This window comes from Dermacentor albipictus, chromosome 2 (assembly GCF_038994185.2).
Source record: "Dermacentor albipictus isolate Rhodes 1998 colony chromosome 2, USDA_Dalb.pri_finalv2, whole genome shotgun sequence".
NCBI lineage: Eukaryota > Metazoa > Arthropoda > Arachnida > Ixodida > Ixodidae > Dermacentor > Dermacentor albipictus.
The window spans coordinates 78,789,807-78,814,795 of NC_091822.1; the positions used below are offsets into that span (position 1 = coordinate 78,789,807).

A 24,989-nucleotide genomic window follows, 5' to 3' on the forward strand; every position below is an offset into this window, starting at 1 on the left:
ACTATTACTCTCGGTTTGGTACTAAATGTGTACCAAATGTCCACAGGCTGAAGCCAAATTTTATTTCCTACGTATTGACGTTACGTTGGAAATGCATGGAAATGCAAATACATGCAATGCAAGCGTCGGAAGTGCATAGAGTGGAATTACATCGCGCCATTCTAGCTGCATTGTTTGCTTCCATTTTCTTACAAATTTGTACTTTGTCTGTGCGCCCGTGCTATCGTGTTTAGGAAAAGGAGGAGGCCATAAATATCAGTTTACGTACACAGAATATGCTGTGCTACAGAAGAAACTCTCCAAAAATGAAGCTTAAGCGATATTGGCACTTTGCATTTTACATTTATGTATTTTATTTTATATTAGCATTTATATTTTATGTACTCTTTACAGAAGTGGATGAGATTTCTCTTACGGCGGAAGAAATGCCATGTCGCCATGTGTATGGCGTACTAGAGCTATTCGGTCCGCAAATACAAGTGCTTACGCAATTGTTCCTTGTGGGTATGACAGCTTCTGCAGAGCAGCACAATGGACAGGAAACATGGGGTACAGCAAAGCTTCAAAGCAGCTTGACAGAGTTATTTACAAGCGCTCTCATCGTGAAATAGAATCAACGGCAGGAACAATACTCTCCAGTAGCAGGTCTTCACCCAATGTTGCATACTTAAGTACTCGATTAACTATTCAGATGTATACTACCCCACGTCCTTTAACATGTTTCATACTTTTCATGCATTTTCATGCTGCGGTGCGTTTTTTAACAGTTGTCTTCTTCATACGAGGTGAGTAAAGTGATTTTTTTACTCTAGTGCAAGTTCAAGCATTTGTAGATAGCAATATATAAAGAAATCCCTTATATACTAAGCACAAACTTTGACGATCTAAAAGGGGTGATTTGAAGATCAGAAACCCCAGATGTCTCATCGAAGCAAACGTTTAGGGTCATGAAGTTGGCATCTTATTTATACATTTAGTTGGTAGGTGAATCATTCAGAAAACGCCTGGTTAATTGACCATTGTTGCAGGAGCTTTGCATGTGTTCTCGAGCATACTGTCATTGTACGTTATTATAAAGAATAACTATTGCCTTAATCTAAAGGAAGCACATGGTTTAAATCCGACGCCTTCGCTAACCGCGTGTCCTCGTTGTCGTTTACTCATTTCACTCCGTCGCCTTCACCTTCCGCAAAAGCTGCAATACCACAGAACGGCAAGCTGTTCTGCAGGTACATACGCCCTTCCAGAAAGCATCATCTCGATGCTTCCAATGCATAACAGAAACGAAAAAATACAAAGCGCGCAGACCACAATACGGATTAAGGTTGCGAAAAGTAAAGGGGCCCAGAAGCATGCTGAAGGAGAGGGGAAATGAGGATGACCTTATCAAAGATAATGATACGATGACCTTCTGCTGCGCACGATGCAATTGCCGATTTGTGCCTTCAGGGAGAACTTTCTTGTTGACATCGCTGAGACGACGCAGGGCCCTATAAGGACCGAAGTAGCAGTGCAGTAACACTTCCGACCGATTGCGTTGGTGAATCGGGCTCCGTACCCAAATTTGATTAGCAGGTTGGTAGCTAACTTTGAGATCGTGAGCGTTTTTGCTTTGGGAATTGATCTTCCGAATTTGCTCGCGCGCCAGCCTGTTCTGCGTCTGAAAGCTAGATGAATTTATCCGCATATATGCTAATATTTTAAGCGCGCGTAAGACCACAGCTGTCAGCATAGTCGTTACCTCGAGTCCATGGAGCGACTGGAACGGACTGAACGGAGTAGTTTCTGGAAGAGCAGTGTTGTATGCAAATATGGCATAAGGCAAGACGTCGTGCCTGTCGGTGCCTCTGTCCACATATATGAAAAGCCTGTCAGTGATTGTCTTTTTTAACCCCTCTGTAAAGCCCTTGTCCTGAAGGTGATATGCAGAGGCTCGGCAATGTGCTCTTCAACAAAGCGTCATTACGTTGTGGTTCATCTCTGATGTAAAAGCTGTAAAATGGTCGGTTTTTACTGCTGCTGGTTGGTGTACCGAGCCGGAACACGTTGTTGTGGATGAAAATGCTGGCAATATCTCTGGAAGTGGCTCACTGAACGGCTTTATTATCGCAATATCGCGTCAGATAATCAGTGGTAACTTTGATCCAGTGGCTGCCAACGAAAGACTGAGGCAAACGACCTGAGCAAGCCCATGCCGACTTGCTGAAATGGTTGCATTGGCGGGCTAACCGGTCTCAGCAAACCGGCTAGGCTTTCAGATGCAGTGTTTCGACGCTGGCACTGGCAGCAAGTTTTCACGTAATGCTTGGCTTCCTAGTGGAGCTTAGGCCAGTGTTGACAAATCTGGGTCAAAGTACGTGAATGGTCCCAAGAGGTCCCATCGGCACGCCGCACGATGAAACGACAAGCAGAAGTCCTGTCGTAGATGGGTAGAAATAGAGATTTTGTACACAACATTGCTGTGGAGACAACGAATATGGGGAGCGCACGATTCTCCGTGGAGAATGCGAGCAGCAGCTTTCAATGTAGTCGATAATTTCTCCGAGTTCCAAATCGACCCGCCGCTGCTGAGCCTAGCCAGGTACATGACAGTGCAGAGGAAACGACCGTCATCATGGGTATCACTTTTCGCCGTATAAAGCGTAGTACTCAAAAGGCAGTGAACACCAGTGTGCCTCCAGTCAAACTTGTAGACGATTGTTCAGTCAAATTCTCGTCATCAACAAAGGCTCCACCTGGTGAGACGTGCTAAAGGGTGTTTGAAGCTGGCTAGCCAATAGAGGGCACGACGGTCGGTAACCGCTCTGAACGGAGGGCTGTATAATTCTGGCCGGAACTTAGAACAAAGACAAAAAGTTAAGCAGAACTTTCCCTGGCCAACCAGGACCCTGGTCGTTTCGACTGCAGTGAAACTGTTTGCTCTATGGCTCACATGCACTGCCGGTGTCCCGCGTTGCCTAACGACCTTCTCTCCAGCGAAGCCGAATGGAAGGAGGCCATCAGAAGCACGGTACTCTGAAAGCAAGGCCAGGCTATCCAGAGGACCCAGGAAAGGGCGGGGCGTCACGGCGTTCTGTCCCCTACGTGGCCGCGGCCAGCTGCTTCGAAGGCCTCCCATTAGGGGGTCCGGATAGTAGCTCCTCAGAATCAGATAAAGGTCGTTTTCTTTCTGTCTGTTCCTTTCCAGAGCTACACTAGTTTGTTTCTCCAGTTGGTGAAATGCGGCTAGCGTGAGCAATAGCGCCCTCAATGCAATCTTGCAACTGCACAAGGACTGCTGCGAGGCCGATGTTGCTATCATCAATATGCAGTTCCGTGTCGGCAGCTTCATCAAAGGGTCCAAGTAAGGACGGTGTATGGAGGTGCTGCTGAAGCTCAGGGAAGAGGTCCCTCTGCTTTGGAGGCCAAACAAGCAGGATATTTTTGTTGAATGGGTCAAGGATTCGGCGATCTTCGAAAAAGTCTGCACCTAGCCTATGTTGTATGTGCAGAGAACCAAAAACGGCGCGTGTAACATTTGTCAGCTGGTGGTTGAAATTCGGAAAAAGCCATACTCTTTTCTGAGCCTATTCGAACGCCATTGTGACTAACAACGTGGCCTAGAAATTTGAGCGCCTGAACCAAGTGACATATTTCTCATGCTTTAGTGAAAGACCTGGAGAGAGAATTGTAGGAAACACTGACTCAAGTCACTGCAAGTGTTGCTCAAATGTCTGAAAATTATTAGCGCTATAGTATGACTGTAAGGGACATGTTCTCACTTAGGACCTGCTGACAGCACGATGGGCATCATCCTTTGAAAAATCGCTGGATCTGAGAATAATCCGAAGGGCAGCTTGTCAAATTCATACAGGCCATCAAGACTTACCAACTCTCTCTTTGGCGAACACAATCGTACACTTCGGCCTGCCAGTATCTGGTGTCGTTTATGGGCGAAAGAGGGTAGACAACTTCATTTGCTCTGATAATCGACATAAAATGGAAGACTGCCGTTCTCTTGGTTTTTCACAAGTACAACGGCGGTCACCCACGGCATGGTTGAGGATTGAATTACGTCATCGTCGAGCCTTTGCTTCACGTGAAAATTAATCGTCTCTTGCTTCTTTTGCAACACTCGCCAGCCGTGCTGTCGGACGGAAAGTTCAGCCGGGTCCGTTTTAATACAGTGATTCGCGATCGGGGTCTGTTTAAATTCTGAACCTGGACGCTATACACTCGGTGAAGAAGCTTAAAATTGTGTATATACATTCTTTCTGTGTGGATAAATGGTCGTGATTTACGTCGATTTCTGCTTGCAACCGCAGTGTTAGTGTTGCTCTCGAAGGCTGCAGGAAATTCTGCAAGAGTAGAACCACTGAAGTTCGTAGCTAAATCTTCAGTTATCCTACGGTTTAGCAAAATAATGCTACGGACTACGCAAGCTTGCTGTATCAAAACCACCGACAGATGTCTTCTAGCGATACCGTTATTGATATCATCACACTCATTCTTGGCCGTTATGAAGTTCACTAGTTCATGGCGGGAATGTCTCAGTGTTATCAAGAATGCGCAGGTTTGTGTTGCGCGTATTAACATCTTGAATTCCGTGGGCCGGGTAGTCAGAAAACCAAACATTCATAACTGCTCGGTACTCGAGAAGAAAATCCATACCAAGGGGGACTTTCCGGTAGCACTCGCGTAACTAGATAAAGGAGGCAACGTAGGGTGACTCCTTCGTTTGGTGCCTCAGGGCCAAACGCGTCAAGAACCATTTGCCACTATGTGCACTCATGGATAGGCGACCTGAGGCGCTACCAATGTAAAACTATTCCAAAATGTTTTTGTTCCAATCTCCTGACGGCAAATTTACGCAGCCACCGACGCAAGCATCGGGCGGTGTCTTGCAGCGTCGCCTCAACAGCCCAATTAAACGCTCCTGTTCTTTATAGTCACATTTATTCGCTTTCAAAACGAATATCAATGAGCAATGAGCGGTTCGTCGTATCTAAGGGGCTTACAAAAAGCGTTGAGCCCGCTCTAGTGGAGAGGGTTTCGATGGTGCCGAGCCAGCCCACTGAAAATAGACAACCGCATGAAGAGGGAGGTATTGGCGTCTGCGATTGGTCCGCTTTCCCTTATTTACCCTGTGGTGGCTTGTCTAAAATTGCGGCGGCCTGCAACGGACAGTTAAGAATGCCGCTGAAACGGATCCTCAGCAAAGAAGAGTTGGCATAGCGATGTCGTATGCGTGCCGAAAGGGCTCGGTAACGTTCTCCGGCCACAAAAATATTTTTGTATACCTAATGAAACCCAAGCTCTCCGGCAGGTGCGAGTGGCCAGTGCCCGGGCAATCGGTGGCAGCCATCTTCTATTCCTTTCGAAATGGGGCAGTCTCCAGCTATTCAGAAAAAAATGCAGTTTTCTTCCTCATAATAATGTAACGCGTGCACATCACTTTGACGCAATGGGCTTTCGCGGTTTTTTGACGTCGAGAGACCGGTGAAGTGGGTGTAGCCTGAAACATTTTGACCAATATCAGAGAATAGGGCGAAAAGGCGTCGTATCATAAATTATAATTTTTCTTTCGCTAGGTCGAGTAATGCATAATCACTGTGTACACGTCATGCCAGATTAGGAGATATTGCGGTTTTCGTGACATCGCATGATAGGCAGGCGAAGTGGAGGTGGTCCAAAAATGCTTTGGACCAAACGCGCAGGGATCATTGCGGACTCGGAATAGAAAAGTAGGGAATAGCTTTACGTTATAGAGCCCCTGCTTGACTACAGCTGTAGTAGAGTGGCCGATTGCCGGAAGCGCCCCACACACTGACATTCCGCATGTTTATACTTCGGCATGCGTAATTCAAAGTGCTCGAGAAGTGCTGCATCGTCTGTTGCGTTAATGGATACCTGACGGCCGGCATTGGAGCGCCTAAGGCTTAACGTACGTAAGAAGGGGAGCTCGGGTGGTGGAGCGACCAGTAATTGCACCAGCTGCTGCTCCTTTTCGCGGACAGCATCAGTGAAATGGCGCACGTAGGGTTGAGCAGGCAATGCGTGAGCGTTTTGCACCCCATGTACAATACAGCGAACTAACTCCCTGTGGGTCGTCCAGTCACGGGTCGACGGGGCTTACGAGAGATGTAGAGTTCCTTGAGCTCTCCTACAGCGATGACCGCTGCATCAGCATGCGCTCCATTTTTGTTGCTTCATTGAGGAATTCGGCTAGCGCAACTGCCGGGTTATGAGTGACACCTTTGAACAACTAACTCCTCATTTCCGCCCCGTATCAACAAGCGTACTTTTTTTCTACTGTGATTCCGTGGTAAGCTCGCCAGAAGAGCCGCGATATGTCCTCAACAAACATGGCGACCCTTTTATTTGGTCTCTAATTCCCCGAATAGAAGGCACGTTCTGCTTGCTCGTTAGGGTACAATCTTTTGTAGTTATTTCGCAGCTGCCTACAATATTCTTGCAAGATCCCCAAGCAACCTTCATAGTTTCCAAACCTGGTGCGCGCCGAGTAATGAAAAGTGAAGTAGACATGCCGCAGCTTCCTGTTGTTGTCCCATTCTTTGACGCTGCCAAATGTTGTAGTTGTTCTACCAGTCGTCAACGCCCTCAAAAGCGTCTACAAGAAAAAACCTTGGGGTTCGCGGCATGTTGAAAACCCGCGAAGCAGATGGACTGGCAGACTCTCGAGTCCAGCTTGCCATTGAGTGGGTTGACATCTTTCTCGGCTGGTCGTAGTAAGGATCCAGTACTAGTGGCCGTCTTAGTTGTCACCAGCTGCGCACAAGGGCAGCGGGTTGTTACAAAGTGTTTCGATCGCTGTTGGCAGCATATTGCTGGTTGCCATGCATGAAAAACCTTACCCCACCTTATTTCTACCAGAAATGTTACTTTATATAGAACTATTAACTTTCATCTCAAGGAAGCACATAGATTCAATCGCACACCTTTTCTGACAGGGCATCCTTGCCACTCAGCTCACTCGGTCGTCCTCTCCTTGCCCCAAAGCAGCAAAAACACAGAACAGCCAGCTGTCATGCACTCGGCAGTATAGACAATGAGGCACATGACAGATCATTGTTGCTGACTTTGGAGCCATAAGATAAAGCAAAAGAAATGTACAGGCTGCAGCGCTTTCTTTACAGCTTTTCAGCACGCGAATTCAAATAGCCTTGCCGCAACTGAGGCTTTTGGAATTGCCAAGCGTTGTTTTTAGGAAAACCATATGACTTTATACTCGTTTTACTTCAAGCAAATTTAACTTGCAGTGGATGTTGTGCGAGTATGCATGATAATCACGTATCTAAAAACAAATTTCAGTTTGTTCTTCAAGGAACTAAGGGACATGTGTCATAGTCTTGTACCGCCTCTAGAAAAAACAATGTGCCACAGTGCAAACATCGGCAGATGTGATTTTACCCTCTGTTACCAGTATTATCGCTTTTCTCTGCTGGAACCTAAGACTCGCTCCCCAACAGTAAGATTATTTGCTCACATCCGATATGTCCACCCTAAGTTAGAGTATGCATGCTCTGTCTGGGATGCTCATCAGCATAACCGGATACACTTAATCACTTCAAAACCTTGCAGCCCGGTTTATTTGCTTTGACTAATTTTATGCAAGCGCTTCTGATCTAAAACGCACGCTGATATTGCTAATCTAAAATCTCGATGGCATGTTTCCAGACTGTGTCATTTTTCACAAATTCTATCAGTCACCACTTGAACATTCAGCTATATTAGCAGTTCATAGCCAGCGCAGCCGCCTAAATCACAGAAAACCCCTGTATCTTCGCCCTGCGCACACTACCTCACATCTACAATAATTTTTTGTGAAAACTGCAAGGGACAACAACGGTCTGCCTGCCAAGGCCATGCACCACTCCGACGAACATCAACTCAAGGCTGTTCTCGAGTCACTGTTTTGTTAAACTCAGCCGATCCCTCATGTAATACCTAATTTCTGGAGTCCTTGAGGTATAATAAATAAGTAATTAAGAGTAAACAAATAAATGGGTAAATAAATAAATAAATACTGTGGTGGCAGTTTTTTTACGCTTGACAGCAAAGATTAGTGCACATATTTTATTGCCTACAGTTTGCACACTATCATAAGCATTGCATCTGTCTAGTAGACATGTCTTGGCTCATTAAGCACTCGCAGTATTGAGCACTCACCTCAAAATAAATTGACTTTTTCTGTTTTACATTCAGGAGCAGTTTGTCAATATGAAGCAGATGACCGAAGAGAGCGATACTGTCATCGACTTTTTCTACCTGTGATCGTAAGTACACGGCTTGAGGGTAGCGTTCACGTTGCTTTACGATGCCTCATTCTCTACAATAAGTTCGACTTCCTATCGTAATTAGCGATCCTTATGGAAAGAATGCTTCTAGAGAAGGTTGATGCTTGATTCCAGTGACATATACACTGTGAGGTTTAATGAATGTGACCCAGTTTGCCCAGAGGGATAAATGCGAGCCAAAACACAATCGACAGGTAAACGTTATTAACAAGGCTTACTTCTGAAAGACAAATGTATTGGTTGTATTATTAATTTGCTTATCGTAATCTTGATATATCAATGTTGTGTTGCTCCAATGAAGATATTTCAAGTACACTACTGTCGCGGATGCCAAAAGCACTTTCTGTTAAACCACTGCTTCGAGGAGTACTGAACAAGTAAATCAACAAAAGGACATACGCCGAGTATGTTTATGCAATAATGTAAACTGTACAGGATTTATATTCATGAATTCTTTATCAATACTTCATTCGGTCTCCGTCGAATGTTTTTCTGCCATAGGTATGTAGGGTGCCACTTCGTCATATCGCTAATGTGGCTGGGAAATTTTTTTTCTGTTGAACGGTAGGATGTGGAATAAAACAGTTGCGAGATAGGCAACAAACTTAGAAAACTGTGATTTTAAAGCTCTCTTATCAGGTCAGTTCAATGACCACACTAGACAGCGAATTTTACCCGGAAAATACTTCACATCTAGGCTCAGATCGACCCCATCTAAAACTTTTCTGTCATAGCCATGAGTTTTTCATTCTAGTTTAATGCTGCATATATATGCACGTAACTGTATACACGTCTGTATACATGCAATTGCATCATTTGCAAATTTAACATTCAGACTGTTTCACTGGGAAGTTTCAGGAGGTTTTGTATTGACTTTATCTGTCTTTGCAGAATCCAGCCATGGGCTTATGTACGTATCCATGTCTATTATTATCTCACGAACTGCCACCAAAGATACTTGTGCAGTGGGAGCCTGACGGAACTGTTTGCAAGGTATGCGGAACACGTAAATTTTCGTTTGAGCATTTGCGCATTTGGCTACTTGCACCGGCATATAACCCAAATCTTGACCTAAATGAAAAAAAAACGTCAGCGACGATTACGACACTCAGTAATACAAATTTTCAGCGCAGGTGTAGAGGCATTTTCAGTTCGCGATTTATTGTGGCAAAGAATTAGATTTTGGACAGGGTCCCCTCGGTGGCGGAGCTGAGCATCTGCTCGGGCTGCTAGTTTAGCCGCTGCGGCAGAACAGGCACTTCCACCGGTTGCGTCACTCATCGTTCAGAAGGAACTGGCTCACACTATTTTGCATTATGATTACATTGCCAGGTGGCAGTAACAGTGAAGAACGGCACAGTCTAAACTGTGAGCTACAAATTTAACTTTTTATTGGGCGAACTTGTGCCCAGCAAATTAAAGTAACACTCAAACACAACGATAGCGGCGACCAGAGTCGGCAATCGTCGCTAGTGTGATAGACGGGTTAAGGGCGTCAGCTTTTATACATGACTCGTCGATGGTTCCAGTCTAATCGCTCGTGCCCGCGTGGCTTCCATAAGACGCTACGGGGACCACGTCGCACATAGAATCAGATTACAGAACTCGCATAGAATGAGAATCGAAGCATGTGTGAACGATACCAAAAAAGCCAACAAAATTAGCGCGAGCGAGAGCTGACGCGAACAAATGAATGATAGTACGAAACGAGTGGTTGGGCGGGTCCGCATGACACCCTTTCCCGCGCACACGTCACTGAAGGAGCGCTCTCATTGGTCTCTGCCGTTCGCCGCTGGCGTCTATCATCCCCGCTCCGCGTTCGCTCTTTCAAATTTCGCTGTGAAAGTTTGCTGGGTTACATCGTCAAGGATGCCGATGCCCGTCGCAGGAATGGGCGCCTAAGAGCTGCTCTCAAGAAAGGACGCAAAACGACAATATACGGCAAAAAGTGATATTTTAGTTTTGTATTATTTAGTATAGCTGGTAATTTAGAACAACGAAATATGTGTATCAAACGAAATGAACAAATGATCGCCAGAGTAAGTAAATTATCTCGTCAGATACACAAAATATACGAGAGAAAATAGGTTGAAGGTGAATAATATGCTAAGTAATAAAGTTCCGTAAATGAATGCGACGGCATATAACGTTTGCATGAAAACGTGCTATGTCATGTCCCTTTTCTTTGCCGTTGTGCCTGTAACTATCGCGTAACCTATCATTCCTTTAACGGTGGCACAAGTGAATATCCGAAAAGAAAATTATCTACCTAATTCTGCAAAACACGTGGAGAATAAGCGTAATTAACGAAAACAAAAAAGATATTTGAGTAAACTCATAAGCTATAGAAGGTAAACACCAGGCATAAAGTTGCAAAATTGCTTTCGGCCAAGCCACCTACGTCTTTCTCTGGAATTTGCACAGACAACTCTCATGTTATGTAAACCTATACATAGGTGTACATTTCATCGCCTCTACATCCCCTGTGTTTGCATTGAGGTCTGGAAATCTTGCATGGGTCTTTCCCTTTGGACGTGCTTGCACAAGAAAGTCATTTGCATGTCAAACTTCTTCCAGCTCGTTCTACGTTCATGTTGTACACCCACAAATGACACCCACCGCCTCTCATTCAATATTGGCTAAAGGAATTTCGGTAAAACGTCGTGCTATATTACGAAACTAAGAAATGTTTGTTTTTCTTTCTGGTAATTTCGATAAAACGTTATTCTGCAACTCAGGAACAGTGGCACCTATGCTAGTCCTGGCCATGTCGAGCGTTATCATTCTACTACGTACACTTCACAATCAAAATCGTTTACCGTCTAACAGCACCAAATCACGATACTCAGTTAATGGGCGTTGCGTCGAAATCAAAGACTTGGTATTTTAGAAGTGCAGAAGCACGGCTGCTTTGTCACAAGACTGCATTTTTCCATAGAGGACTTTAATCTCTCAAAGCATCTCACTTTAAATCATCTGAATACAGACGCAGCGCTTCACAAAAAAGTCGACCATGGTCGCCAGATTAATCCGGTAAAAACAGTGCATTTACGTAATTACGTACACGCAAGTTTGTCAAGCGTTTTACGCACGTTGCAGGCAACAATCTGGCCAAACGCAGTTAGGTGTTAGACGATGACTTTTCGTATAGCGTACGGGAATGCAATCGTAGAAAATTTGTAAGCGAATGTAGTGTGATTAGGTTCCTGCTGTCAAACCTGTCGAAATAAGCATGACTCCTTGCCTCACAAACACACATTTCTTACGTATCTCAGAAATATGCGGGTCTCACGCAACTGAGTTGAACAATTGTAAAGGATCCTTATTTGACCATTTTAGTACTAAATATTCTTCATTCGTCGGACGACCGCTTCCTGCCCGCTAAGTGTAGGCATATTGTGAGCTCTAGAATTGTATATTTTGTGGTATGCTTTGGCGATCTTTAAAACCTTTTGTAGCGTTCACATGATAAATCATAGTATAAGAAATTTTCGAAAGCAAGTCAAAGACACTTTAATGCCTTTCCTTGGAGAGGGAAGGGTGAGTAAGAGGAAGTGTTAGCGCGCATTGCACTATACCCGTCACCAATCGCGTGAGTGGAGAAAGGAAGCATCGGGCAGTCTCAAGCTTAAAGCGAATATAGGCGCTCTAACGCAAACCTATTCCAGATCCTTCCAAACTATTCCAATCAGCGCTCCGCGATTAGTCAAAAGCTTTTTGGACCAGCCCCATTTCGCCTGTACGTCACGCGACGTCTCGAAAACCGCGATAGCTCCCCATCTGATATGATGCGTACACAATGATTATGCATGATTGGACGGAACAAGAGAAAAAGAATTATTTATGATTCGACGCATTTCGCCATTAGCCCTCTGCTATTGGTGAAACGTTTTCGAGCTGCATCCGCTTCACCTGCTTGTAACTCGACGTCACAATACCCCGAAAGCTCACTGGGCCAACGGGACGAGCATGAATTAAAGATGCATTAATATTCCGAACAAAACTGAATTTCTTTTCTGAATAGCCGGAGACTACTCCGTACCCAAAAGAATAAAAGATGGCTGCCACCGATCGCTCAGGCACTGGCTACTAGCACCTGCCAGAGGGCATGGGTTTAATTGAATATAATAAAACTTTTCTTGAGGCCGCCTAATGTTATCAAGATCTTTCGGCACGTTCAGAGCATGCTAACTCTTCTTTACTGAATATCCGCTTTAGAGCCATTCTTAACCTTCCGCTAAACGCCACCGCGATTTGCGACCAGCCGCTGCAGGCTAAATGAGGGAAAGCGGACCAATCGCGGACGCCGGCACCACCCTCTTCATCCGGTTGTCTATATTTGGTGCGCTGGCTCGTCCCCATCGAATCCATCTCCACTTGAACGCGCTTCTCGACTCTTGGCAACAAGATAGAAAAGTAAAACCGCTCAATGTAAGCAATGGTACTCGTTTTGAAAGCAAAGAGACCACCTATAAACAAGGATAGCATTTGATTGGGCTATTCAGGCAACGCCACGCGTGCCCGCCCGAGGAATGCGTAGGCCGTTACGTCCATTTGAGGTCAGGATAATGAAATAAAAAGATATTGGAATAGTTTTGCGCTATAGGGCTCTATGTTTCTCTGGACATTTCGGTCATTTTCTCCGTTTGTAGTCGATAATCAGCGGTAGAAATCAGGAAGAAAAACACGTGTTTGTTTGCTCAGTTGTTTACTCTCTCCTCTTCTCTCCTTCTATTTCATTCTCTCTTAATGGATGTTTTTCAGGCTCGCCATTTCATTCTATATGGTTCTCTCTTTCTCTCATTCACTGTTCGTTCGGTCATTCTGTCGTCTGTTCCGGCCATCTGCTTATATTGACAATGATCGTTGTCTTTTTGCACATTAGTATCTTCAATGTCGACCTTTGAAACACTCAGCATATCAAGTGACCTGAATGTTCTCATGACATATTTTGAAAATATTGTCATTTCATGTATCGAACACTTCATTCCCATCAAAACAAAAAAGAAAAATACTAAAATCCCTTGGATGAACAGAGATACACTACATCTTTCACGTCATGTTCGCAGGCTTCGACGCTTGAAGGACTCCCATAACCCCGTACACACTGCTAGGTTAGTTAAGGCGAAGGAGGATCTTTGTACAAAAACCAAATCAGCCAAAGATTTTTTTATAGCGTGCAGCTACCGCTTCTGTTGATAAGTAACCCGCGTAAATTCTGGGGATCCATTCTTCCTCGTGACAGCTCTTGTACATCCTTATGTGTGAAGAACGAAATGACTAGTGATTCACTATTAATCTCGAACGCCTTCAACGCATACTTTAAGTCCATTTTTACTTGCGATAATCATATTGTTCCTCCTTTTCCAAACATTCATCCGACTTGCCCCATTAATGATGTCCTAGTTAGCGCAGAAGGTGTCTTAAACCTCATACTAAATCTTGATACAAAGAAAAGTGAAGGGCCTGATGGAATCCCGAATTTGTTTCTCGTTCGGCATGCCTTATGGACTTCACGATACCTTACTCTTATCTTCAACAAATCACTAACTTCCGGCATAGTACCTTCATCATGGAAGATGGCTAAGGTGCTTCCGTTACATAAGTCAAGTAGTAAGCAGCATCTTTCTAACTACCGGCCAATATCTTTAACACCATATTCATGCAAAATACTAGAGCATATAATATACAAACACATTATGGAATTCCTTGAATCAAATAACATTCTCTCTAATGTTCAACATGGATTCAGACGCGGTTTTAGCACCATAACACAACTTGTCGAGTTCACGCATGACATAGCTTCTAACCTGGATAAGGGATTTCAAATTGACGCTATATTCTTAGATTTTCCCAAAGCTTTCGATACCGTACTTCACTCAAAACTACTGTCCAAACTAAATGCCATTCTTAACGACCCTCAATTAGTGAACTGGATAGAAAGTTTTTTGTCTCACCGCACTCAATTTGTCAGCTTTAACTCCATTAATTCTTCGGTGGTGGATATGTCATCGGGCGTCCCTCAAGGCTCGGTCCTAGGACCTCTACTTTTCTTACTATATAGTAATGATTTGCCACACGATATATCATCTAAAATTCGAATGTATGCAGATGACTTCGTATTGTATGACATCATTTCATCTCCCTGTGAGCATGTTCGCGTTAGTGAATCATTCCTCAGATTGGCTAAATGGTGTGAAACATGGCAAATGAATATTAACTTCCGTAAGACTGTCGTTATGTCCTTCTCTAATAAAGCTAACCCGTTCCTTTTCAGCTACGGATTTAATGATAGTTTAATTCAACGCGTTTCTGAATATAAATATCTTGGTCGCACGTTCACCACTAACCTGTCCTGGTCAAAGCACATGGATTCCATTACGTCTAAAGCTCTACAAAAACTCGGTTATTTACGTCGTACTCTGTCTATTTCTCCGCGCGACACTAAATTACTGTTATATAAAACTATTGTTCACCCTATACTTGAGTATGGTAGTATCGTTTGGAATCCCTACAAGCAGTACGAAATAGACAGAGTTGAGGCCATACAAAGGAAAGCGATCAGATTTGTCTACCGACGTTATGACCACCAGTTCTCACTATCGTCAGTCATGTCTTCACTCAACCTTACATCTCTCGCCGAACAGCGACACGTTCGTTCCTTAAATTTTTTTCATGGCATTATTCACTCATCTTGTCGCCTCTCCAGTAATGAATATATCACCTTTGCAAAAATCTCTTCTAGTAGGAGACATCACGCGCTTAACATTACACCATTTTTTTGCACGCACTAATACTTTTAAGTATAGCTTTTTCCCTAAAACTGTTGAAGCATGGAATTCACTACCAGGAACCAAGCCTTCTCTCCCATTAAATGAATTCTTGTCTGCACTCCCTCAACACGGCGTCTAAACTTTCTTTGTTGCCTATTGTATTTCTTTCATGTATTGTATTATCCACTCCTGCTATAGCCCCAGCAGGGGCTGCAGTATGTGTGAATAAGTAAATAAATAAACAAATAAAATATTAAAGAGCATCTCTAAGGCGCCTGTTCCTGTGGCGAGCGTCAGTGTATTCGTAACCGAGCCAATTAACACCGCGAAGTTTGACAAAGTGAACGCGGAGCGCTGAGAGCGATGAAAGACGCGACGAGGAAAGCGGAGGAGGAAGGGATGGCGAAAGCGTGAAAGGAAAGCATAGCGCGGCGTCGATGCCTACGAGATGGCGCCATAGTAGCACGCGATGTAGGCAGCGGTCGATTTAGGCACCACAGGCCTCCTTGAAGCCCTTGGTTTCAGAGGGAGCAGTGGTAAAGCAAACATGTCCGCAATAGACATTAGTAAGAGGCGACTGGAGGATTGGTGGAAGAAAAGTAGGGAAACGACAAAAGACGGAGACGTACAAAAGCACAGTTCGCAATAGGGGATCAGAAAATTTGGGCGTGGTAGTTCATAGTGTTTGTTTTTCTTTTTTCATTGTTTAACCTAGGTAGAATATTAGGCAGTATAGTAGCAAGAGCTTGGTGGCGCAACCCACCGCCCCGTTCCAAAGGTGACGCTCATAACATCCGTCCATCCATCCATGTCTGGAAGCTCTGTCTGCGGCGGCTGCTGTGAATCGCGCCCACGCACCACCCACGCGCTGCGGCAAGGATCTACAGATTAGCGAGGGAGTCGCGCCACACTTCGCTCCGTTTTCAACGTGCCGTAGGAAACAAATTCTCCTCGACAGCCAATCAAACGCGAATGAAGACATGCATAGAACTGCGCGCCAACTTCGCATTCGGGAGTATCGCGAATCGTCCGTGAATTCTTTTACTGCATATAACCAGAGGAACGGCCCAGAGTTTCCGACTGCACAACCCTCGGGATAGGTCAGCATGTTTAGACTGTCCAATCTTCGAGATCAGCCCAACGTAAAGGGTGGAAATCGAGATACCCGATACGGAAAACTGGGGGTAACTTATCGGCAGACTAAAAGGTGCAGGCATCTCTGCAGTTGTTCGGAATGACAAATATCTGCCACCACGAAGGGGCGCCATTGCCGGTTCACTGCTCACGATTTATTGCTTTGCAATTGTGCGATTTTTACTAAGCGCCTTGCGTTATTTGCAACCACCTTCATATCTTTGCTCATATCTTGTAACACATTTCGGGCACTCTTCCTCTTTCACGCCACATATCTCGCCCGCGTGCCGCATGAATTTATCGACAATTCCGATTTCACAAGTTATAAACATCCGCAGTTGTTTATGCCCGACACAAGTGTGTACTGCAAACAGCTATAAATTTAGTATGCGCTGCGAATAGGCTTCTGAAACATGTGCGAGAATTTCTTCACTGTAAACGTCTTCAAATCTGAGCCGCACACGCATTACACCTCACACAAATAACAAAGTGCACTAGGTACGTTATACCTAAGTCCTTAGCTTGCCTGACTCGCACCTCGGAATTGCCACCGAGACTGGTTTCGTAGTGGCAGACGAAGCTCATCTGTTTTGTTGTCCTGGGGACGCGACAACTGAAGCTGCTTGTTGCTTCCCTGTCACGCCCTAACTCGCTTGCTAGTACCTACTTCGGCCACAACATTAACAAAAACTGTGCTTGTTTGCTCATAATACCTCAGAATGGACGCGACATGCGTGTACGCTCTATACAAAGTAGTACAGCGTTGTATGAAAACAGGCGCGATGACTGCACGCCGTTAATAAAAAAAAAACTACTGTTATTACAATTTCAGATCAAGGACCCATTCTCCCAAGAACTAAAGGTAATTAGGATTATTGTGCCCTTTTCACTTCTTTCACTACAGTGACACTAAGTACTTTGCATTGTACTTGAACTCATTGTATGAGTTCGGCTGCTATAAATGTCCGGCAGGCAAGAACTGCTTGAAGCTCTTCCGGCATTTAGGACACAAACAGCATTTCATATTAGGTCCAGTTTTTTTTGAGACGGTGACATGTTCGCAGGAGGAAATTATTATCTAAGGGCTAGCATGAGCACGTATTATGATCCGTTTTATAGAGCAGCTAGAAAATATTGCCCCTGTTCTGCCCGATCTTTTCCGATTTACATGGGGCCGTAGCACGCCGAAAGATACTCTATTATCGAATGAAAAAGCAAGTTAACAAAGTAAATGAGTCAAATTACTTAAAAATAATTTATAGTTGTAAGAACGAATGAAGATTTAAAAACTACTGGTGAGTCTAACTCTTCGCGAAATGACATGTACAGAATCAGGAATAAAGGGATAGATAACGAGACTATGCACAGTTTATTGTTGCCTTCTGTCATGTACCAGTAAGGAATTAATTCCGCACGAATGTGTTGAGAAAAAAAAAACCTCAAGCATAGCTTAAATGAGGCTGTTCTTAACAACACATGAGGAACACTGTTCTCTTTTGGCACCTTTATTTAAACAATGTCTTTTAAGATAGAGTAGGACAACATTCAAGTAGGATTTCTTGAGACGGGCACGCAAGTTTAAAATTAAACAAAAATAATGTTTGAAGTATTTTGAACCGCTACTAATCCGACACAATTTATACAGCAGAGCTCGGCTTTCTTGCTTAGTTCTTAATAGGGATGCCTCTTTGTCACCGCTCTTTAATGTACGTCAAAAAAAAAACAGGAAACTAACAGCACACAGTTTCATATATCTGTGTTGTTATAAAGCATATTTTCTAACAAAGGAACTTAGACGTATGGGTGCCTTTTGCAATATTTACGTTGCCACTATACATTGATACTAGAGACTTCAAGAGATTCTTACCTTAAGTACTTTTTCTTGTCTTAATTCAATGCGTGTCAGTAAGCATAGTATCGCCGAAATTCGTCATATAGTGGCCTATTCTGCCGTCTGACAGATGAATGTCGCAGCAAAGATGTGTCGAAAATTATCCAGCAGGTAGTGCATTTGGGAGCAGAGTGGTACAGATAACAGCTGCATAGTCGCTATCGCGTAGCAAAAACATGAAAATGACGATTCCATCACACTCCGGCACGAGTATTTCCTGAAATTAAGACTAGCGGTGTGAAATCCGCCACCCCACGCGAGAAATTTAGACACAAAGTATCTCTTAACAGAATGTTTTGCAGAACGTAATAAACAAATTTAGAAATGTATGCTGATCTTCAAGATTTCAAGCAAGACCTAGGCCCTGAGCGTGAAACTTCTCAAGGTATAATAATTGACTTGAATTCTGAGATTTTACGTGCCAAACCGACGATTTGATTATGAGGCACGCCGTAGTGGGGTCCTCCAGATTAATTTTCGCCACCAAGGGATCTTTACCGTGATCCCAATGCACACGACACGAGTGTTCTAGAATTTGGCTCCCGGTGAAATGCGGCCGCCGAGGCTGGGACTCGATGCCGCGACCTCGTCCTTGTGAGCACAATACCATAGCAGCTAAGCTACCGCGGTGGCTGTAGTTATAATAAACGATAATATTTATAAGATACATTGTCAACATATTCCCATGCACAGTGTTTCTGCAAATGGAGCGACACATCTATGCAAGTTGTACTTTCATCGATTGCATAGCCTCTTTAGAGAAGTAAAGGTCAAATTGAATTAATTGTACATTAATAATTCCAAGATAGAATGATTGTGTGCTACGAGCATGAAAACTATCCTTCGCAGAAATGCATTGTCCAAGGTTCTTATAATACTTACTGTTCTTATATTTATTTTATTTCCTATTTCTGATACATAGACCGGTCACTGCCGAAGAGGATCGTGCCAAGGGACGGGAAGTTACGGAGAGATAAAGCGCATCAAGAGAGGTCTCAGATCCTCTATTGATGCCAGTCAGCGGAACAACGGTCATGCTGTCTACACACGTTTGAACAGGACAGCCGGAGCACCAAGTGCGGCAACATTGAGGAGACAGAAGATCGAACGGAGGAGGAGACGGATGTGGTTTGATTGTGATTGTGCTAGTCAAACGGTATTACTCGGCGACACGCGTTCTTTACCGCGCGCCTTTGGCAGTGGCAGTCGCGGTAAAAGAGGGAAGCGACGTAAAGTAGGATGCAGGATAATTTGTATATTCCTTGTAAACCGATACAAGCACGACAGCAGCTGGATCAGCCTTTTTGAAGCTAATTCAAGTTCCGTTAGAGGCAGCGGGATCGCAAATGCTTCGACCAGATCCGGCGGAAATGGAACCTTCCATGGGCCTACCGGCGGACAGACGGGTGGTGCCTCTAGAAGATTAAACGCAGCTAGTCTCAGTACTCACGTAAGCGGAATGCATGGCTCAGGTTTAGTAGGCAGTGGTGGAGTTAGAAACACTAATAACTTAGCCGCCGGACCTGTTGGCGTCAGTGTTACTAACGCTGCTACAAGCGGCGGAGGCATGGACGCTAGCGCTGTCGCTGGTAAAGGCAATAGCACAGTACTGGGCATAGGTACAGTAAAGAACGCTGTGTCTGAAGCCGTTATGGCAGGTGCATCCGTCGGGAACACAAGTCATACTATGAGTAGCGTTTTAGGAGCCGGGAGCGACCGTAATAGACTAGTGGGTGGCGATGCCAATGGTAATCCTGCTTTAGTCATTGGAGGTCCCCCTGATAGCAGAAAGAACGGATTTAGCAGCAAAAGCGCCAATGACGTTGAAGTAGGCAGCATGCCTTTAGGCACTGGATCTGTCGGAAGCGTTGGTAATGCAGGAGGGAGCCGCACAATTGCTGGTAATAATAGCACCGTAACTGGCGGAGCCCCAGGCAGCGTATCTGCCGGGGGCGTCAGTGGTAGCAGTGCTACAGGGGCTGCAGGTATTGTCAGCACTAACGGGATTATAGTGAGCAGCACGGGTTTGTCCGGCAGCAAGACACATATCCCTGGCGGGGCCAGCATTGAAAGTGGCAGTGAAGAAAGGAATACAGCCGTCGGTGTTGTTGGCAGCGGCTCCAGCACAGTGGTAAACACCACATCCCTCCCCGGTATTCGATTAGGAATCAGTAATGGTGGACTCTCACATGAGAGTGTTCGTAATAATGGCTCAAACGACGTGAGAGGAACAGAAAGTTCAAGTGCTATAGGGGGCGCTACCGTTAGCACCAACGGAGCAGGTCAAGGCATCGGCTCGTTTGGCAGCGGCATTGCTGCTAGTGGCGGACCGGCTTTCCCGGTTTCCAAAGGTGCTATGAACGCTACAGCTACGGAAGGTGGCGTCGGAAGTCAAGGAGGCGTCGGAAACAACAGCAGAGGTATCAGTAATGGTGGTGGGTCTAATGTTCACGACGATCAAGGAGGCATAAGTGTCAGTGGTGGGATTGTTAATAGCACTGGAGGAAGCGCAGCTGTCGCTGGTAGTTCTGCTGGTAATACTGGGATGGCAACTGTACGCGCCACATTATCAACCACTGGTTCTCGTGTCTCATCCACTACCGTCACTGAAAGTCGCCGTGTTCTCACCGCTGTCTCTCCGGCTGGTGCAGCCAGCGGTGTGACAGGACGTTTGGTAAACGGCGGTGAAACTAGCGGTCCAGTTGCCGGTGGTACGCAAATGGGTGCAGGGTTAACCGAAAGCAGAACGGTTCTAAGTGGCACCAACGGCGCACCTAATAATGCTTCAAGCAGCACAGGGCTCAGTGGAGGCGCTGGCGCTGGTGGCAATGACACAGGAATTGGCGCTCATAGTGTTGGAAGCGGTCGGATAGGAATTGGCAACAACAAATTTCCGCTAGAAAAAGGTGCTCTCCTTAATTCAGGTTCTGAAGCGGTTGGAGGAGCAACTGCAGCAGCTTCTACTTCCTCTAGTAGTAGCAGAGTTCTTGGTGCTGGCGCAAGTACGGTGAGTAGCAGTGCGGGCCTACTCCACAGCGCTGGGGTAGCAAGCGGTACCACTCTAAAACCTGGTAATAATGGCAGTTCAACCGGCACAATCACAACCGGCGTACTTTCTGGAACTCTCAGTCCTGGTAGTGACGGAGCTGGCAGTGGCTCTGCAGGCAGTCATGGTATTGTAGCTATTAACAACGGCTCACCAAACGGGGGTGCCAATACCCCTTTGAGAAGCATTGTTGGAAGCAGCTCTGGGGCCAGTAACGTGAGTGTCGGCGGTGTTTCCAATAATGTCAGCCACGTGACTATCGGTGGAGGTGGTAATAATGAAGGTTCTAGCGGAGGAGGAGGAACCAATGTACTTACTGGCCACGCCAGCAGCGCCAGTGAAGGAGTCAGAATTGGCTCTGTAGGCAATCCTGATAGTGGGATTGGTAAACCTGGCTCATCAGGCGGGAGTCCGACTGTATCTCATACATCCGGTGTTCAAAGTAGCGCTGGCCAAGGCAATATGGCTGTCGGAGGGGCTGGTGGTGCAGACAATATTCCGGCCGCTGTGGGAAGAGCAGGCAGTAGCGCGACTGGGTCAGTTACAGGTGGCTTGTCTAACGGAAGCGTCGGTAGCCCTGGCGTAACCACGCTCGCAGGAAGTGGATTGAGCGGTGTCACCTCAGGCCGTGAAGAAGGAGTAGGCGCTGGTTCTTCAAGCAATAGGGTGAGTGCAACACCTACTGACCAGTTGGCCAGTGGAGGAGCAAACAGTGCAGCGTCCGCTAGCGCTGGTATAACTGCAACCGAAAATGAGGTAGGCGGTGAGGCGAGTACCACGTTAGGAATGAGAACCAATGGGATCACTGGTCGTCCTCCCAACCTTCCAGCTGCAGGAGGGAGCGAAGCTGTCGGGGGTGTTCCCAGCAACACCGGCGTCGAAATGGGCAACGTCACTGTCGGCACTAGTAATGCAAGCATAACTACCGGTGTGCCTGGCGGCCACTCCCCTCCTTCTGTCATTGACATCGTTCCAGTTGTTGGAAGAGGAAACGGTGCTGGCGGTGGCGCCATAGGCATCACTAGCAGCGTAGCAGTTGGCCCAGTTTCAGGCGTCACAGCAAGCACTGAAACTGTTACAGGTGGATTACATGGTCCTATAGCCGGTCCCTCCGGTGTCGCATTGCTGGGAACTGGTGCGGGTGAACCGAGAGGATCTGTGAGCGGCGCTGTTAGCGGAGGTGTTGAGGGAGTCCACCGAGGTTTCCGAGGGAACACTAGTCGAAACACTAACGCTGGTTCATCCGACGAGGGCGCTAGTCCATCACTTTCAACTAGCTCACGAGGAGCTGGCATCGATATTGCCGGCAGTGGCGCTGGCAGGGAAGTAGGCGCACCCGTCGGTGTTCTCAGCGCTGGAAGAAATGAAGGCCCAAGCGGCAGTCATGGCAATAACCATGGTGCTGATACTGTTGCTGGCGAGGGATTCGGCGCGGGTTCATTTAGCAATGGCAGGCCATTAAGTTTTGGTGGAGTGAATGGTGGAACAGCGAATGGGTTTGGTAACACAGGTGGCGTGATGAGCGCTGGAACATGGAACCCATTAAGTGGCGCGTATAATAACATGGGTGCAGGCTACGGAAACAATCGATTTGCAGGAGGTTTTGGCAGTATGGTGGGTATGCAACCTTATAGCGGTGGAAACTTCGGCATGGGTGGTGTATATACGGCTAGGGCGCCTACTCGGCGGAATATCGAAATATATGACGATGACATCTTTTTTCAAGACTAATAAAACTACAGTGATATGTGGTAAATCATATAAAGAAACCGAATGTTCTCACAATTTGCACGCGCAAAGAATCGAGAAAACAGTTGTCTTTTTTACATACTTTCTCCTCTATCACATATGAGTGATATTATTATCCGCTCCTATAGTGCCTGTTAGAATAAATAGGGAGCATGAAAGAAATTTCATTATATACAAAGCCAATGTATAGAAAAAAGGCTAAGTATACATAAGTGCTACATATGACTAATCTATAAATTTAACAAGTAATTCAGGGTGAAAGTAACTCTTGCCACTGGAAGCGACGTATCTTTACGAGCTGATATGACAATAAAAATTCGGTGGCACCCATCTCACGTTGTTTTTCGGCGCAAATGTGTTTACAATTGAATCAAGCAATCGACGCAGCGTATTGCCACCGTTAAATCGAATTAGATACCAGTGATGTACTGCAGCAGGAATCCTAATTCGTACATAATGAATTTATTGTATATCTAATCACCATTCGGTTTTTCTGAATGACCATTTGTTTCATTATTCAACGTTAAATTTGGTGTACCACGGGGTTCCGTGAGCGGCGCCATCTTATCTTTAGATTATATTAACGATATCAGTAGTAGCCTGTGTTCCACAGTCAGATTATTTGGGGAAGATTTGTGATTTATGGAGAAATTATGAGGCCTATACATGCTTGCTACTCACAAACCGATGTAATGAGCGACCAATGGAAATTAACGTCAATAAAACCAATACCATTATATATACGGCGAATGCTTACTATGTATAACGCAACTACACATTAAACAATATGCCTATAAGCTCAGCATGCCCTATAAATAATTTCATCACTCATTTGTTAAGAGATTTGCCATGAAACATTCGTTTAGACGCCATTGCTTGCAAAGCACATAAAACAACTGGTTTCTTTCGGCGCAACTTGCATTTAGCTAACCCCGTGACAACACTTCTTGTTACACCACTACTCGGGCCCTATAACGTAAAACTATTCCAATATGTTTTCATTCCAATCTCCTGACGTGAAATTTGCGTAACCACCAACGCAAGCACCGGGTGGTCACCCGCAGGGTTGGCTCAACAGACCAATCAAACGCTCTCCTCCTTTATAAGAGGTAACTTCTGTTTGCTTGCAAAACGAATAACATTGCCACACGGAGCGGCTTGTCTTAACTAATTGACTCACAAGAGGGGAGGAGCACGCTCGCGTGGTGAGGGATTCGATGGGGCAAAGCCATTGCATTGAAAATCGATAACCGGATGAAGAGGGTGGTGCCGGCGTCTTTGATTGGTCCACTATCCTTTACTTAGCTTACGGTGTCTCGTCGACGATCGCGACGGAGTGCAACTGAAGCCTAAGATTGACGATAAAAGGGATCCTCAGCAAAGAAGAGTTGGCAGAACGAGGTCGTAAACGTGCCGAAAGTTCTCAAAAACGTTACACAGCCACGCAAAAAGTTTCATTACACGCAAATAAACCTATGCTCTCCGGCAGGTGCGAGTAGCCAGTGCCTGAGTGATCGGCAGCCGCCATCTTTTATTCTCTTCGGAACGGGGCAGCCTGCGGCTATTGAGATGAAAAAAAAAACAGTTTTGTTCGGCATAATAATGCATCTTTAACGGGTAGACGTCATTTTGACGCGGTGAGTTTTTGCGGTTTTGTAACGTCGCGTGACAGACAAGTGAAGTGGGTGCAGGCCGAAAACGTTTGACCAATAGCCGAGCGCAAACGACGGAAAGGCATTGAATCAGAAATAACTATTCTTCTTTTGTTCGGTCAAACCATGCATAATCAGTGTGTACACAACATATCAGATGGGGAGCTATGGCTGTTTTCGTGATGTCGCATGACAGGCAGGCGGAGTTGGTGAGGTCCAAAAAAGTTTTTCCCCAATCGCGGAGGGCTGATTGTAGAATTGGAATATAAAAGTTTCGAATAGTTTTACGTTATAGCGCCCCTGGTACGCTCTAAAATCGTATACGCATCCCAAATTTCGAACCAGCAAAAGCGCACCTCATATAGGAAATTCGAGTCTCTGCAACATAAAGCGGCTCGATTCATCACACAAAGCTACCTGCAAGCAGCAAGAATAACATAAATAAAA

General features: G+C 45.4%; 1 protein-coding gene across 1 annotated transcript; it reads left to right on the forward strand.

The window, feature by feature from the left end:
- Positions 1 to 544: 544 nt before the first annotated feature.
- Positions 545 to 23,629, forward strand: LOC135918803 (uncharacterized transmembrane protein DDB_G0289901-like). The gene is made up of 5 exons (XM_065452505.1): positions 545 to 785; positions 8,206 to 8,276; positions 9,189 to 9,290; positions 17,037 to 17,066; positions 19,018 to 23,629. Exons 1-5 carry the CDS (start codon positions 545 to 547, stop codon positions 22,870 to 22,872), a joined length of 4,299 nt encoding a protein of 1,432 aa, XP_065308577.1. The 3' UTR covers positions 22,873 to 23,629.
- Positions 23,630 to 24,989: the final 1,360 nt, after the last annotated feature.